Genomic DNA, 15,116 nt, shown 5'->3' with positions numbered 1-15,116 from the left:
TATTAGTTTCACCTTTTAAGTTGAATTACTGAAATAAATGAACTTTTGCACGATATTCAAATTTTTTGAGTTTCACCTGTACAGCTGTGGTGCCTAATGGTTAAAATACAAAAAGTTTGTTGATATTTCAGGTTATTCACGTTTTATCTTTATTCATGCCTTCTTATATAGGAGCCAACTTTTAAAAATAATTGGGGGTTATCTCTTCACTCTGCCGTCAATGACACTGAAAAATGTGTCATTGAGTTTAGTGGCAGCAGCAAATCAAGTATTGGGCGTCCTTAAGCACCCATAGAGCTGGCTTCTGTACAAAATAAAAAATATTTATTCTGACCATTTTTTTATTTGTATGTTAATATGTAAGTTTCCAACTGTAGTAAATTACTTGACTTGAAATCAACAATTAAATCTGAATGATAATTCACAAAATGGATATACAGCAGATTTTCTTATTTTAATTCATACTAGAAACATAGAATTTGACGGCAGATAAGAACGACTTGGCCCATCTAGTCTGCCTCTTTTTTTTTTTTTTTACCATACTTTTATCTAAAACCTTATTTGATCCTTATTTCTTTGTAAGGATATCCTTATGTCTAGCCCATGTATGTTTAAATTGCTCTACTGTCTTAGCCTCTACCACCTCTGATGGGTGGCTATTCCACATGTCCACTACCCTTCTGTGAAGTAATTTTTCCTCTAATATTCCCTTAACCTACCTCCCTCCAGTCTCAGTGCATGTCTTCGTGTCCTGTTCTCTTCATTTGAAGAATGTTTCCCTCCTGGACTTGGTTAAAACCCTTGATATGTTTTAAAGTTTTTTTTATCATGTCCCCCATTTCCCTTCCCTGCTCAAAACTACTGTATACATATTGAGATTTTTTAGTCTTTCTGGGTGTGTTTTGCTATGTAGGCAGTGCACCATTTTAGTTGCCCTTCTTTGTACAGTCTCTGATGTATTAATAACCTTTTGAAGATATGGGCTCCAGAATTGAACACAGTATTTTAGATGAGGCCGTACCAATGACCTATACAGTGGCTTTATTGCTTCTTTCTTTCTGCTGCTGATTCCTCTCCCAGTGCAGCCAAGCATCTGACTAGCCTTCCTCATTGATTTGTTACATTGCTTACCTCCCTTTAAGTCACCTGAAATAGTGACTCCTAGATCCCTTTCCTCTTCAGTAGTTTCCAGTATAGGGCCATTAATACTATATTTAGCCTTTGGATTTATGAGTCCCAAGTGCATGATTTTGCATTTTTTGGCATTAAACTGTAATTGCCAAATTCCTGACCATTCCTCTAGTCTACCTAGATCCTCAATCATGTGTTTTACCCCTCCTGGGGTGTCTATCATGTTGCATACCTTTGTGTCATTTGCAAAAAGGCATACTTTCTAATGTGTTTTGCTTCCATTGAGTGTGGAAGCCATGGGCAAAAATTTTAAGAATTACACAAATATTAATTTTCACAAAGTCTGCTGCCTCAGTTTTTATGATGGCAATTTGCACATACTCCAGAATGTCATGAAGAGTAATCAGATGAATTGCAATTAATTGCAAAGTCCCTCTTTGCCAATGAACTTAATCCCAAAAACATTTAAATTGCGTTTCAGCCCTGCCACAAAAGGACCAGGTGACATAATGTCAGTAATTCTCTCTTTAACACAGGTGAGAGTGTTGACACGGATAAGGCTAGAGATCACTCTGTCATGCTATTTGAGTTAGAATAACAGACTGGAAGCTTTAAAAGGAGGATGGTGCTTGAAATCATTGTTCTTCCTCTGTTAACTATGGTTACCTGCAAGGAACCACATGCAGTCATCACTGCTTTGCACAAAATAGGCGTCACAGGCAAGGACATTGCTGCTAGTAACATTGCACCTAAATCAACCATTTATCAGATCATCAAGAACTTCAAGGAGCTAGGTTCAATAGTTGTGATAAAGGCTTCAGGACATCCAAGAACATCCAGCAAGCGCAAGGACCGTCTTGATTCAACTGCAGGATGGGGGCACCACCACTGCAGAGCTTGTTCAGGAATGGCAGCAGGCAAGAGTGAGTGCACCTGCACACACGGTGAGGCAAATACTTATTTAGGATGGCCTGGTGTCAAGGGCAGCAAAAAAGCCACTTCTCTCCAGGAAAAACATCAGGGACAGACTGATATTCTACAAAAGGTACAGGGATTGGACTGCTGAGGACTGTGGTGAAGTCCTTTTTCTCTGATGAATTCTCTTTCAGCTTGTTTGGATCATCCTGAGACAATTCATGTGTGGAGTTGCTTCTCAGTGAAGGGAGTGGGCTCGCTCACAATTTTGCCTAAGAACACAGCCATGAATAAAGAATGGGACCAAAACATCCTCCAAGAGCAACTTCTTCCAACCATCCAAGAACAGTTTGGTAAAGAACAATGGCTTTTCAAGCATGATGGAGCACCTTGCCTTAAGCATAAGTGATAACTAAGTAGCTCTGGGAACAAAACATAAAAATTTTGGGTCCATGGCCAGGAAATACCCAGATCTTGATCCCATTGAGAACTTGTGTTCAATCCTCAAGAGGTCGTTGGACAAACAGCCCACAAATTCTGACAAACTCCAAGCATTGATTAGGCTTTAATGTGCGGCCATCAGTCAGTATGTGGCCAAGAAATTGATTGACGGCATGCCAGGGCGAATTGCAGAGGTCTTGAAAAAGAAGGGTCAACATTGCAGATATTGACTCTTTGCATAAACTTAATGTAATTGTCAATAAAAGCCTTTGATACTTATGCAATGTTTGTAATTTTACTTTTGTATACCATCGTAACATCTTACAAAAAGGTCTGAAAAAACGAAAGCAGCAAACTGTTAAAATCAATACTTGTGTCATTCTCAAAACTCTTGGCCATGGCTGTACATCGGTTTCCACTCTGGGTTCTAAAGTAAAATATCATATGTCTTTAGGAAAGTTTTTTTTTAACATTCGCATAAAGTAAATTTGCAGCTTTGAAGTATATTTGAATTGCAGACTATGGTGGTCATTCCGAGTTGTTAGCTCGCTAGCTACTTTTAGCAGCAATGCAAACGCAAAGCCGCCGCCATCTGGGAGTGTATCTTAGCATAGCAGAATTTCTAACGAAAGATTAGCAATTCTGTTATTAAGTATTTCCTTGCAGTTTCTGAGTAGCTCCAGACCTACTCCTAGATTGCGATCACCTCAGTCCGTTTAGTTCCTGGTTTGACGTCACAAACACGCCCAGCGTTCGGCCAGCCACTCCCCCGTTTCTCCAGCCACTCCTGCGTTTTCTGCTGGCACGCCTGAGTTTTTTAGCACACTCCTGGAAAATGCTCAGTTACCACCCAGAAACACCCACTTCCTGTCAATCATTCTCAGATCAACAGAGGGACTGAAAAGCTTTGTTGGCCCATGAGTAAAATAGCATAGTTTTGTGTAAAATTGCTTAGTGCGTGCGCCATGCGGTGCATACGCATGCGCAGAACTGGCGGATTTTAGCCTATTAGCAATTCTGCTAAAAATAGCAGCGAGCGAACAACTCGGAATGACCACCTATGTTCAATTATGTCTCAATAAAAATGTACCTTAGCTAGGGCCTGATAAAGACTAAAGACTTCATTGCTGGTCACCGCTACCATTAGGCAAACCTAGGCAGTTGCTTAGTGTACCAGTAGTTAGGAGACGCCTAAAATAGTTCATTATTGGCATAATGAGTGTGATGTACTAACCAGTTGTGGTACATCCCACCCCGCATCTCATTGATAGTAATCGCATATGTATATGCGCTTAATATTGCATGGGACAGCTCTTCCAATAAGAGCTGCCCTTTTTGATGCCGGCGTTTCCAGGTTTTGGCCCCAGGAGTCATGTACAGAGGGCCGCAGTGGGTGCTGGGAGGGATTCCAGTTGGATACCCCTCAGAATAAAATGTGGATAGAAGCCCATAGGCTTCTATTTCTGGCGTTACCTCTGCTCCGAAAGCCCTGGGTTGAAGGGCTTAGCACCTGTGGAAATGCGGTAAAATGCTGGTTGCTCGCAGCAGCTTTGCATTTGCAGTCCTTAGCATACTACCTCCTCCATGCATTCGCGATGCATTGTTCATCTGCGACTGCAGGCTGAGTAAGCTTCAGGCTGCCGTTACAGTGCAGCTTGCGGGGCCAAGGAAACTGTGTCTCACAACGCAATCCTTGGCAAGACACGCCCCCGGGACTGCAAGTAAAAGTCCACAAGTCCAGCACTACCATATATTAATAACACAAATACCACTGAAGCCACTTGACAGTATCAAAGTGTTTACTCTTCAGAAAATATTTCAATGATCAGATGTTTGATTTTTACTATGAGTGGTTGTAATAAAATTCTGACAGATAAGCCATTTCATCTCACAATACATAGAAATGTTCGACTAATGCCTTGCCCCGGGTGATACAAATCATAGTTTCGGCCCTGGTGTACTGGAGCAACAATGATTGTATATAATCTCTGGACATGATATATTGCGTCGTCGTACAAATGATTGCATAGTGTGTATGCTCTGTATCGTGCTCTGGGATTTAGCAAAATTGGAACGATTGTTCAAAACAAAAACATTGTTTACGTATTTAAAGTTTTTTTTTTTTTTAAAGTGATACGCAGCTAATTGTCTGACTGTACCTATTTAATGAGCGCAGTATCACCACATATATTGCAGCTCCTGAGAAAAATCTGCATTAAAATACACCCTCTGGGATTTAACGACTGGGGAAAGCCATAGTTTTCAGCACTTAACGCAAAATCTATGGCTTAATACACGCTACCTTGGGGTTACTGTGAGGATAAAAAGATCAATTAATTGAATACTGTAGCTACAGCATTGAAACTAAAGCTTTACCCGCATTGTAAACACAGCAAGTAATTGAACATGTCCCATAAACACCTTTGCCATTTGGGGATCTTTGAAATATATGTATCCACGTTAGTGATAGTTTGAATAAAAAAAAGAAACACTTTCGTGGTGCATTATAAACAATGGACCTGTCCCCTGTTGTGTATTAACAAAATTGCTTTTTTGGGATGCAGTGAGGACTGGACAGAGATGATGCAAATCTTTGTCACTATGCCCCACTTGTCTTGTGGATCAATATGTAGGCAAGTTACGTAGCCCATACACTTGCGAGAGATCGGGTTCAATCTTTCGATTTCGACCGCATCTGTGAGATAAATCGGAGGATTGTATGCACATTTTAGGTACCATGCGACGCGATGCGCAGGCGCGCCGGTCGAATGTCGCGTCACAAGATATTAAGTGCTACACTTAATATTTATCGCACCGCAGTGCGATTTCATGCGTTTTTAAAAACACGAGATATATCGCACTGCGATGCACGATGGGCACCCGGCCGCTCCCACTAGGCGGTGACGTGCCCATCATGTGCTTACCATGCGATCTATCGCATGATCACATGGTAATCACTTTGGCAGTTCAGGTGCGATTTCATCGCACCTGAACTGCCGCTGCGATGCGTCGCGGGGCATCGCACAAGTGTATGGGGACCATGAGCGTGCTGCCTTCGTCTGTTTCATAGTCGCTGTTTCTGACGTGTAAACTGTACAGCATGATGTTCTGGTTACATATGCACAAGTATCAGGACTATCGTTCTTTATTTTTTTAACCATAAACAAAGTATTTATTACCTTTTATAGAGTAAATTCAATAGCAGTTATCACATAAGAAATATAATATTCTTTGTGTATATAGAGGCTATTGAAATAGGTGTGCTGTTGTTACCAAGTTGAAGACTTGCATTGTCACCCTAATTTCAATAGACCCCTTTGTTTTTATTGTGATCACCTCCTATTTGTTAAACTTCTGTTTGTTTGTTTTTTTGTTTTTACTTATGTAAAGAGAGAGACTAGATGGGACAAGTTGTTCTTTTATACCAGACCTGGCCAACCTGTGGCTCTCAATCTGTTGTGAAACTACACATCCCAGAATGCCCTGCCACAGGTTCAGCATTCCCTAATAGCAAAACTGTTGCAGGGCATGTTGGGAATTGTAGTTTCACAACAGCTGAAGAGCCACAGGTTGGCCAGGCCTGTTCTAGACCATCAAATTCTAGGTTTCTGTGTAAGTTTGTTGATATGGAAAACAGTGACACCTACAGGCAGCAACAATGCTACCCTTCAAGTAAAAAGAGTAGCAGCATGAGAGGTCATTATGTACTATTCTGTAAAATCTAGGACATCTTTATTACTATTTCTTGATTTAATTCTGATAATATATGTACTTTAGCAAAAGATTAATCAAAAACCATTATAATATCCCAATATGTTCCTTACAATGTCCTACTTACATTTTGCAGACCTGTTCAAGCAAGTAGCAAGCTCTACTGGATTTTGTGACCAGCGGAGACTGGGCCTCCTCCTTCATGACGCTATTCAGATTCCACGGCAGCTGGGTGAAGTGGCCTCCTTTGGCGGAAGTAACATAGAACCCAGTGTCAGGAGCTGCTTTCAATTTGTAAGTATCTATTTTATTGTATTCATCTCCAATAGAGATTTTTTATTTGCATGTATTTTAACTTGGTTGCAAGAAATAAAAGGACTTTATTTTCTTCCTGGGAATTGTTCCTAGAATTTTTAATTATAGGTCATTAATCTCTTCTTTGGTATTGAATTGTGAGGTTTTTTTAATGTGTTAAGTTTTTTTGTCTTTTGCATAATTATTTCTTCATAACAGACATAGCTCAGTAACAGCAGGGTTCCATCAGACTTAAGCTCCTTAAATATAACAGGGATTTAAAGATTTGTTTGTGATGAATAGAGAATATCTGTAGTACATTGATGTCTTGATTAAAAGTATATTCAGAAATTTTGCCTAATTTACTTCAGCATTTCCATTTTGCAGGGAGTTAGATAGGTGCTTTTGTGCAGGTATTGCTATATAATTCCTCTTTATCTGGTGACGCAAAAGGGTGAGCATTTTTACAACTGTATGTAATTGTCTTTTTTACTGAGCTGCTGGAATTCTTTACGTTTCCATTTCCACCCTTTATGGTTTATTAAGCATTCCGAATAAGTTTCCATACGTGGGTTTTATATACTTCCCATCTACGTATCATGAAGCTGATTGGATGATGCTTATGATGGCACCCATTCACTGCTGTCCTTTTTTACCTCCAACTTTGTACTCTGTGAAGAAGGTCTAGGTCAGGGAGGTGAGACCTCAAATTGAGACTTATTTATTAAATACCGACGTCTATACTGTATGTATATTTGTACTGTATATCCTACTATATAATCCTACTAAACTGTATGTCTGACGTGCAGAGATTTCTCCAGGGGAACGCGTGTGCCCTGTAAAACCCTCCCCTTCCCTGCTGAGTGGCTTTACAGTCTCTCGTGATGAAAAAGTTAAATATTGGCTATACCGGAAATGGTGGCCTCTTCTGCATGCTGCGTTGACAGATTTAGCAATTGTAACTCACAAGTTACAGATAATAATGAATTAGTTAAATATTTCAGAAGTAACTAAAATAAGAGTGTGAAAGCTACTATATATTTGTCAACTTACAGATTAGTTGAGTACTAGTACCTTTTCTCTGACGTCCTAGTGGATGCTGGGAACTCCGTAAGGACCATGGGGAATAGCGGCTCCGCAGGAGACTGGGCACAAAAAGTAAAAGCTTTAGACTAGCTGGTGTGCACTGGCTCCTCCCCCTATGACCCTCCTCCAAGCCTCAGTTAGATTTTTGTGCCCGAACGAGAAGGGTGCAAGCTAGGTGGCTCTCCTGAGCTGCTTAGAAGTAAAAGTTTAAATAGGTTTTTTATTTTCAGTGAGTCCTGCTGGCAACAGGCTCACTGCATCGTGGGACTAAGGGGAGAAGAAGCGAACTCACCTGACTGCAGAGTGGATTGGGCTTCTTGGCTACTGGACATTAGCTCCAGAGGGACGATCACAGGTTCAGCCTGGATGGGTCCCGGAGCCGCGCCGCCGGCCCCCTTACAGAGCCAGAAGAGCGAAGAGGTCCGGAGAAAGCGGCGGCAGAAGACGTTCCTGTCTTCAAATAAGGTAGCGCACAGCACTGCAGCTGTGCGCCATTGCTCTCAGCACACTTCACACTCCGGTCACTGAGGGTGCAGGGCGCTGGGGGGGAGCGCCCTGAGACGCAATAAAAATGATATAAAAACCTTATATGGCTAAATAAAATGCATCACATATAGCTCCTGGGCTATATGGATGCATTTATCCCCTGCCAGTTTCCTGAAAAAAGCGGGAGAAAAGGCCGCCGTGAAGGGGGCGGAGCCTTTCTCCTCAGCACACAAGCGCCATTTTCTTTCACAGCTCCGCTGGAAGGACGGCTCCCTGACTCTCCCCTGCAGTCCTGCACTACAGAAACAGGGTAAAACAGAGAGGGGGGCACTATTGGCAGCTAATATATAATACAGCAGCTATAACAGGGAGTAACACTTATATAAGGTTATCCCTGTATATATATAGCGCTCTGGTGTGTGCTGGCAAACTCTCCCTCTGTCTCCCCAAAGGGCTAGTGGGGTCCTGTCCTCTATCAGAGCATTCCCTGTGTGTGTGCTGGGTGTCGGTACGATTGTGTCGACATGTATGAGGAGGAAAATGATGTGGAAGCAGAGCAATTGCCTGTGTTAGTGATGTCACCCCCTAGGGAGTCGACACCAGACTGGATGGTAGTAATTAAAGAATTACGTGACAATGTCAGCACTTTGCAAAAAACTGTTGACGACATGAGACAGCCGACAAATCAATTAGTGCCTGTTCAGGCGTCTCAGACACCGTCAGGGTCGTTAAAACGCCCGTTACCTCAGATGGTCGACACAGACCCTGACACGGATACTGAATCCAGTGTCGACGGTGACGAGACAAACGTAATGTCCAGTAGGGCCACACGTTACATGATCACGGCAATGAAGGAGGCATTGAACATTTCTGACACTACGTAATGTCCAGTAGGGCCACACGTTACATGATCACGGCAATGAAGGAGGCATTGAACATTTCTGACACTACAAGTACCACAAAAAAGGGTATTATGTGGGGTGTGAAAAAACTACCAGTGGTTTTTCCTGAGTCAGATGAATTAAATGAGGTGTGTGATAAAGCGTGGGTTTCCCCCGATAAAAAACTGCTGATTTCTAATAAATTATTGGCACTATACCCTTTCCCGCCAGAGGTTAGGGCACGTTGGGAAACACCCCCTAGGGTAGATAAGGCGCTCACACGCTTATCAAAACAAGTGGCGTTACCGTCTCCTGATACGGCCGCTCTCAAGGAACCAGCTGATAGAAGGCTGGAAAATATCTTAAAAGGTATATACACACATACCGGTGTTATACTGCGACCAGCGATCGCCTCAGCCTGGATGTGCAGCGCTGGAGTGGCTTGGTCGGATTCCCTGACTGAAAATATTGATACCCTGGATAGGGACAGTATATTATTAACTATAGAGCATTTAAAGGATGCATTACTATATATGCGAGATGCACAGAGGGATATTTGCACCCTGGCATCTAGAGTAAGTGCGATGTCCATTTCTGCCAGAAGAACGTTATGGACGCGACAGTGGTCAGGTGATGCGGATTCCAAACGACATATGGAAGTATTGCCGTATAAAGGGGAGGAGTTATTTGGGGTCGGTCTATCGGACCTGGTGGCCACAGCAACGGCTGGAAAATCCACCTTTTTACCCCAGGTCACCTCTCAGCAGAAAAAGACACCGTCTTTTCAAACCCAGTCCTTTCGTCCCTATAAGGGCAAGAGGGAAAAAGGCCGCTCGTTCCTGCCCCGGGGCAGAGGAAGGGGAAAAAGACTGCATCATGCAGCCTCTTCCCAGGAGCAGAAGCCCTCCCCCGCTTCTGCCAAGTCCTCAGCATGACGCTGGGGCTCTGCAAGCAGACTCGGGCACGGTGGGGGGCCGTCTCAAGAATTTCAGCGCGCAGTGGGCTCACTCGCAAGTGGACCCCTGGATCCTGCAGGTAGTATCACAGGGGTACAAATTGGAATTCGAGACTTCTCCCCCTCGCCGGTTCCTGAAGTCTGCTCTACCAACGTCTCCCTCCGACAGGGAGGCAGTATTGGAAGCTATTCACAAGCTGTATTCCCAGCAGGTGATAATCAAGGTACCCCTCCTACAACAGGGAAAGGGGTATTATTCCACGCTGTTTGTGGTACCGAAGCCGGACGGCTCGGTGAGACCAATTTTAAATCTAAAATCTTTGAACACTTACATAAAAAGGTTCAAATTCAAGATGGAGTCACTCAGAGCAGTGATAGCGAACCTGGAAGAAGGGGACTATATGGTATCTCTAGACATCAAGGATGCTTATCTCCATGTCCCAATCTACCCTTCTCACCAAGGGTACCTCAGGTTTGTGATACAAAACTGTCATTATCAGTTTCAGACGCTGCCGTTTGGATTGTCCACGGCACCACAGGTCTTTACCAAGGTAATGGCCGAAATGATGATTCTTCTTCGAAGAAAAGGCGTATTAATTATCCCTTACTTGGACGATCTCCTGATAAGGGCAAGGTCCAGGGAACAGTTAGAGGTCGGAGTAGCACTATCTCAGGTAGTGCTACGTCAGCACGGGTGGATTCTAAATATCCCAAAATCACAGCTGATTCCGACAACACGTCTACTGTTCCTAGGGATGATTCTGGACACAGTCCAGAAAAAGGTGTTTCTCCCGGAGGAGAAGGCCAGGGAGTTATCCGAGCTAGTCAGGAACCTCCTAAAACCAGGACAAGTGTCAGTGCATCAGTGCACGAGAGTCCTGGGAAAAATGGTGGCTTCTTACGAAGCGATTCCATTTGGAAGATTCCATGCAAGAACTTTTCAGTGGGATCTGCTGGACAAATGGTCCGGATCGCATCTTCAGATGCATCAGCGGATAACCCTATCTCCAAGGACAAGGGTATCTCTCCTGTGGTGGTTACAGAAGGCTCATCTTCTAGAGGGCCGCAGATTCGGCATTCAGGATTGGATGCTGGTAACCACGGATGCCAGCCTGAGAGGCTGGGGAGCAGTCACACAGGGAAGAAATTTCCAGGGCTTGTGGTCAAGCATGGAAACGTCTCTTCACATAAATATCCTAGAGCTAAGGGCCATTTACAATGCCCTAAGTCAAGCAAGGCCTCTGTTTCAGGGTCAACCGGTATTGATCCAGTCGGACAACATCACGGCTGTCGCCCACGTAAACAGACAGGGCGGCACAAGAAGCAGGAGGGCAATGGCAGAAGCTGCAAGGATTCTCCGCTGGGCGGAAAATCATGTGATAGCACTGTCAGCAGTGTTCATTCCGGGAGTGGACAACTGGGAAGCAGACTTCCTCAGCAGACACGACCTCCACCCGGGGGAGTGGGGACTTCATCCAGAAGTCTTCCAAGTGATTGTAAACCGTTGGGAAAAACCAAAGGTGGACATGATGGCGTCCCGTCTCAACAAGAAACTGGACAGATATTGCGCCAGGTCAAGGGACCCTCAGGCAATAGCGGTGGACGCTCTGGTAACTCCGTGGGTGTTCCAGTCGGTATATGTGTTCCCTCCTCTTCCTCTCATACCAAAAGTACTGAGAATCATAAGAAGGAGAGGAGTAAGAACGATACTCGTGGCTCCGGATTGGCCAAGATTTACTTGGTACCCGGAGCTGCAAGAGATGCTCACGGAGGACCCGTGGCCTCTACCTCTAAGGAAGGACCTGCTCCAGCAGGGACCTTGTCTGTTCCAAGACTTACCGCGGCTGCGTTTGACGGCATGGCGGTTGAACGCCGGATCCTGAAGGAAAAAGGCATTCCAGATGAAGTCATCCCTACCTTGATCAAGGCCAGGAAAGATGTAACTGCAAAACATTATCATCGCATTTGGCGAAAATATGTTGCGTGGTGTGAGGCCAAGAAGGCCCCTACGGAGGAATTTCAACTGGGTCGTTTCCTACATTTCCTGCAAGCAGGATTGTCTATGGGCCTAAAATTAGGATCCATTAAGGTTCAAATTTTGGCCCTGTCGATCTTCTTCCAGAAAGAACTGGCTTCAGTGCCTGAAGTTCAGACGTTTGTCAAAGGGGTACTGCATATACAGCCTCCTTTTGTGCCGCCAGTGGCACCTTGGGATCTCAATGTAGTTTTAGGGTTCCTAAAATCACATTGGTTTGAACCACTTGCCACAGTGGATTTGAAATATCTCACATGGAAAGTGGTAATGCTGTTGGCCCTGGCTTCAGCCAGGCGCGTATCAGAATTGGCGGCTTTATCCTATAAAAGCCCTTACCTGATATTTCATTCGGATAGGGCGGAATTGAGGACTCGTCCTCAATTTCTCCCTAAGGTGGTTTCAGCGTTTCACATGAATCAACCTATTGTGGTACCTGTGGCTACTAGGGACTTGGAGGACTCCAAGTTGCTGGACGTAGTCAGGGCCCTGAAAATATATGTTTCCAGGACGGCTGGAGTCAGAAAATCTGACTCGCTGTTTATACTGTATGCACCCAACAAGCTGGGTGCTCCTGCTCCTAAGCAGACGATTGCTCGTTGGATTTGTAGTACAATTCAACTTGCACATTCTGTGGCAGGCCTGCCACAGCCAAAATCTGTAAAAGCCCATTCCACAAGGAAGGTGGGCTCATCTTGGGCGGCTGCCCGAGGGGTCTCGGCTTTACAACTTTGCCGAGCAGCTACTTGGTCAGGGGCAAACACGTTTGCTAAATTCTACAAATTTGATACCCTGGCTGAGGAGGACCTGGAGTTCTCTCATTCGGTGCTGCAGAGTCATCCGCACTCTCCCGCCCGTTTGGGAGCTTTGGTATAATCCCCATGGTCCTTACGGAGTTCCCAGCATCCACTAGGACGTCAGAGAAAATAAGAATTTACTTACCGATAATTCTATTTCTCATAGTCCGTAGTGGATGCTGGGCGCCCATCCCAAGTGCGGATTGTCTGCAATACTTGTATATAGTTATTGTTACAAACAAATCGGATTGTTTATTGTTGGAAGCCATCTTTTCAGAGGCTCCTACGGTTATCATACTGTTAACTGGGTTCAGATCACGAGTTGTACGGTGTGATTGGTGTGGCTGGTATGAGTCTTACCCGGGATTCAAGATCCTTCCTTATTATGTACGCTCGTCCGGGCACAGTATCTTAACTGAGGCTTGGAGGAGGGTCATAGGGGGAGGAGCCAGTGCACACCAGCTAGTCTAAAGCTTTTACTTTTTGTGCCCAGTCTCCTGCGGAGCCGCTATTCCCCATGGTCCTTACGGAGTTCCCAGCATCCACTACGGACTATGAGAAATAGAATTATCGGTAAGTAAATTCTTATTTTTTACAATGCAAGTTGCAATGACGCCATTCATGGCATCTCTCCTTCTGGCATCTCCAAAATAACCCAGGTAAAAATTTGGCAGGTATGGGGAAGGTTGTCGCGGTCTGGTGCCTACATCGATGGCAATTACGCCTCTGACTTTATTGTGTTATACAGTAATGAGAATTACTACCTTTATACCTATCTTCTATGTGTATTTATACTGTAGGTTTTATATATTCTTTATTGAAAGAATGGTCATTGCTCTGTCGTATTCTGTGTTTCTGTACATTCTATCTTTATCTAGGATCAGTGTCATGCACATGATTGGTTTGTGTATTTGACAACATTGGATTAGTACTGCAAGTGATCAGCTCTTGTTTTCCTTTTACTGCATTAATGATTCTGCTTACAATATTTCCTCTGCCATGCGTGGGTTGAGATGTACTGACAGACCTCACACTGGAGCCTCTTACAGAACAGTATTTTAGAATACTGAATAGTTTTGTAGCGCTGTGCCCTATTATGCAAGCACAGGTCCTAGCTGAAGGGAATACCAAGGCTGTGCTTACAATATGCTATAAAACAAATCTTTATCTCTTGGGAATATAATACAGACTCAATTTTTACCAGTGACCTAGGGCAAGCTATTTTATCTCACAGTTCCTCAGTTTACTAAAGTGTAATTGGGTGAGAAGTAATAACTAATAACAGTGTCGCTTTATTCAAAGCTCTTCTCCCCTTCAGATTCGCTACTCAGAGTAAATGTTTGCTTGCATATATATTTGTAAAGTGCATTTCTTATAGAGCCGCAAAAGTGAAAAAACAAATCAGCAATGGAAGCAGAGGCTGTCTTATTGAATGCATCAGTTGCCGCATTGGAAATGTATTTCTTCCAAAGATTTAAAGAATTAAAAAAGTGCTTTGTTTCTTTATATCTGCCTGTTATTTTCTACAGTATTTGTGATCTAAAAGCACATAACTAGTAGCCAGCCACTTCACTGATAACATCGAGTGTGCTGCTCAGATAATTTGTCTTTTTGGACTACTTGAAAGCAGATAAAATGCATCTTATTATTAATGCATTTTCTCACTTGATACCTAAAAGAGAACACCAAAATGACTTCATCTGGAAGTGGTTTAGTTTTCTTTGTCATAATTAAAGCTATTTAAGTAATTTATAGCTATTTTGGCTGGTACAATTCTTTTTCTGTATTTTTTATTTTTGTACAGCAAATTTAATGCAGTATTGTCGCTTTGCGTATACGTTGGTTGCTGGCGGCCGGGATCCCGGCGGTCAGCATACCGATGCCGGGATCCCGGCCGCCAGAATGCTACCCGAGGGGCGAGCGCACCAAAGACACTTGCGGGCTTGGTGGCTCACACCGCTTGCCACAGGATCTATTCCCACTCTGTGGGTGTCACGGACTCCCACGAGTGGGAATAGCCCCTGTTAGCCAGGATTCCGGTTGGCGGCATATTGAGTGTTCGGGATCGCTGTGACTGTATGCTGACCGTCGGGATACCGGGCGTCGGCAACGTAGCCGCATCCTGTATGGTCCCCTCCACTAAATGCATGCATTCCCATGCTTGAAACAAACCTTAGATTGACAAGAGATACTATGCAATGTGACCTAACCAATCCATGACTTATTGCATAGTAAGAACATTTATCCGGTGAAGATGGCTATATTTATAAAACTGAGATCACTATGATGAAGAGCAAATTATGTTCTGATGGAAAGTCTTGCAGAAAAGAAGTTGCCTGAATGGCAGAGGCAATTGGCAGTGTAAAGATGTGTCCTCCTACATCTTT

At 43.8% G+C, this 15,116-nt stretch overlaps 1 protein-coding gene across 13 annotated transcripts in view; it reads left to right on the top strand.

The window, feature by feature from the left end:
* DMD (dystrophin) overlaps positions 1 to 15,116 on the top strand; it is a 3,641,189-nt gene that overhangs the window by 3,455,979 nt on the left and 170,094 nt on the right. For all 13 annotated transcript variants that reach the window (XR_010221499.1, XM_063953479.1, XM_063953476.1 and 10 more), the window contains one exon: positions 6,335 to 6,492. Coding sequence is in view for 12 of the 13 variants with exons in the window: in XM_063953479.1 (XP_063809549.1) it covers positions 6,335 to 6,492 (158 nt within the window). In the remaining variant the exon portion in view is untranslated. The remainder of the gene's footprint in view (positions 1 to 6,334; positions 6,493 to 15,116) is intronic.

The sequence above is a fragment of the Pseudophryne corroboree genome, chromosome 2 (genome assembly GCF_028390025.1).
Source record: "Pseudophryne corroboree isolate aPseCor3 chromosome 2, aPseCor3.hap2, whole genome shotgun sequence".
In the NCBI taxonomy this organism is placed as follows: domain Eukaryota; kingdom Metazoa; phylum Chordata; class Amphibia; order Anura; family Myobatrachidae; genus Pseudophryne; species Pseudophryne corroboree.
The sequence above is the reverse complement of the archived record's forward strand: the minus strand, read 5'-3'. Positions and strand labels throughout refer to the sequence as shown.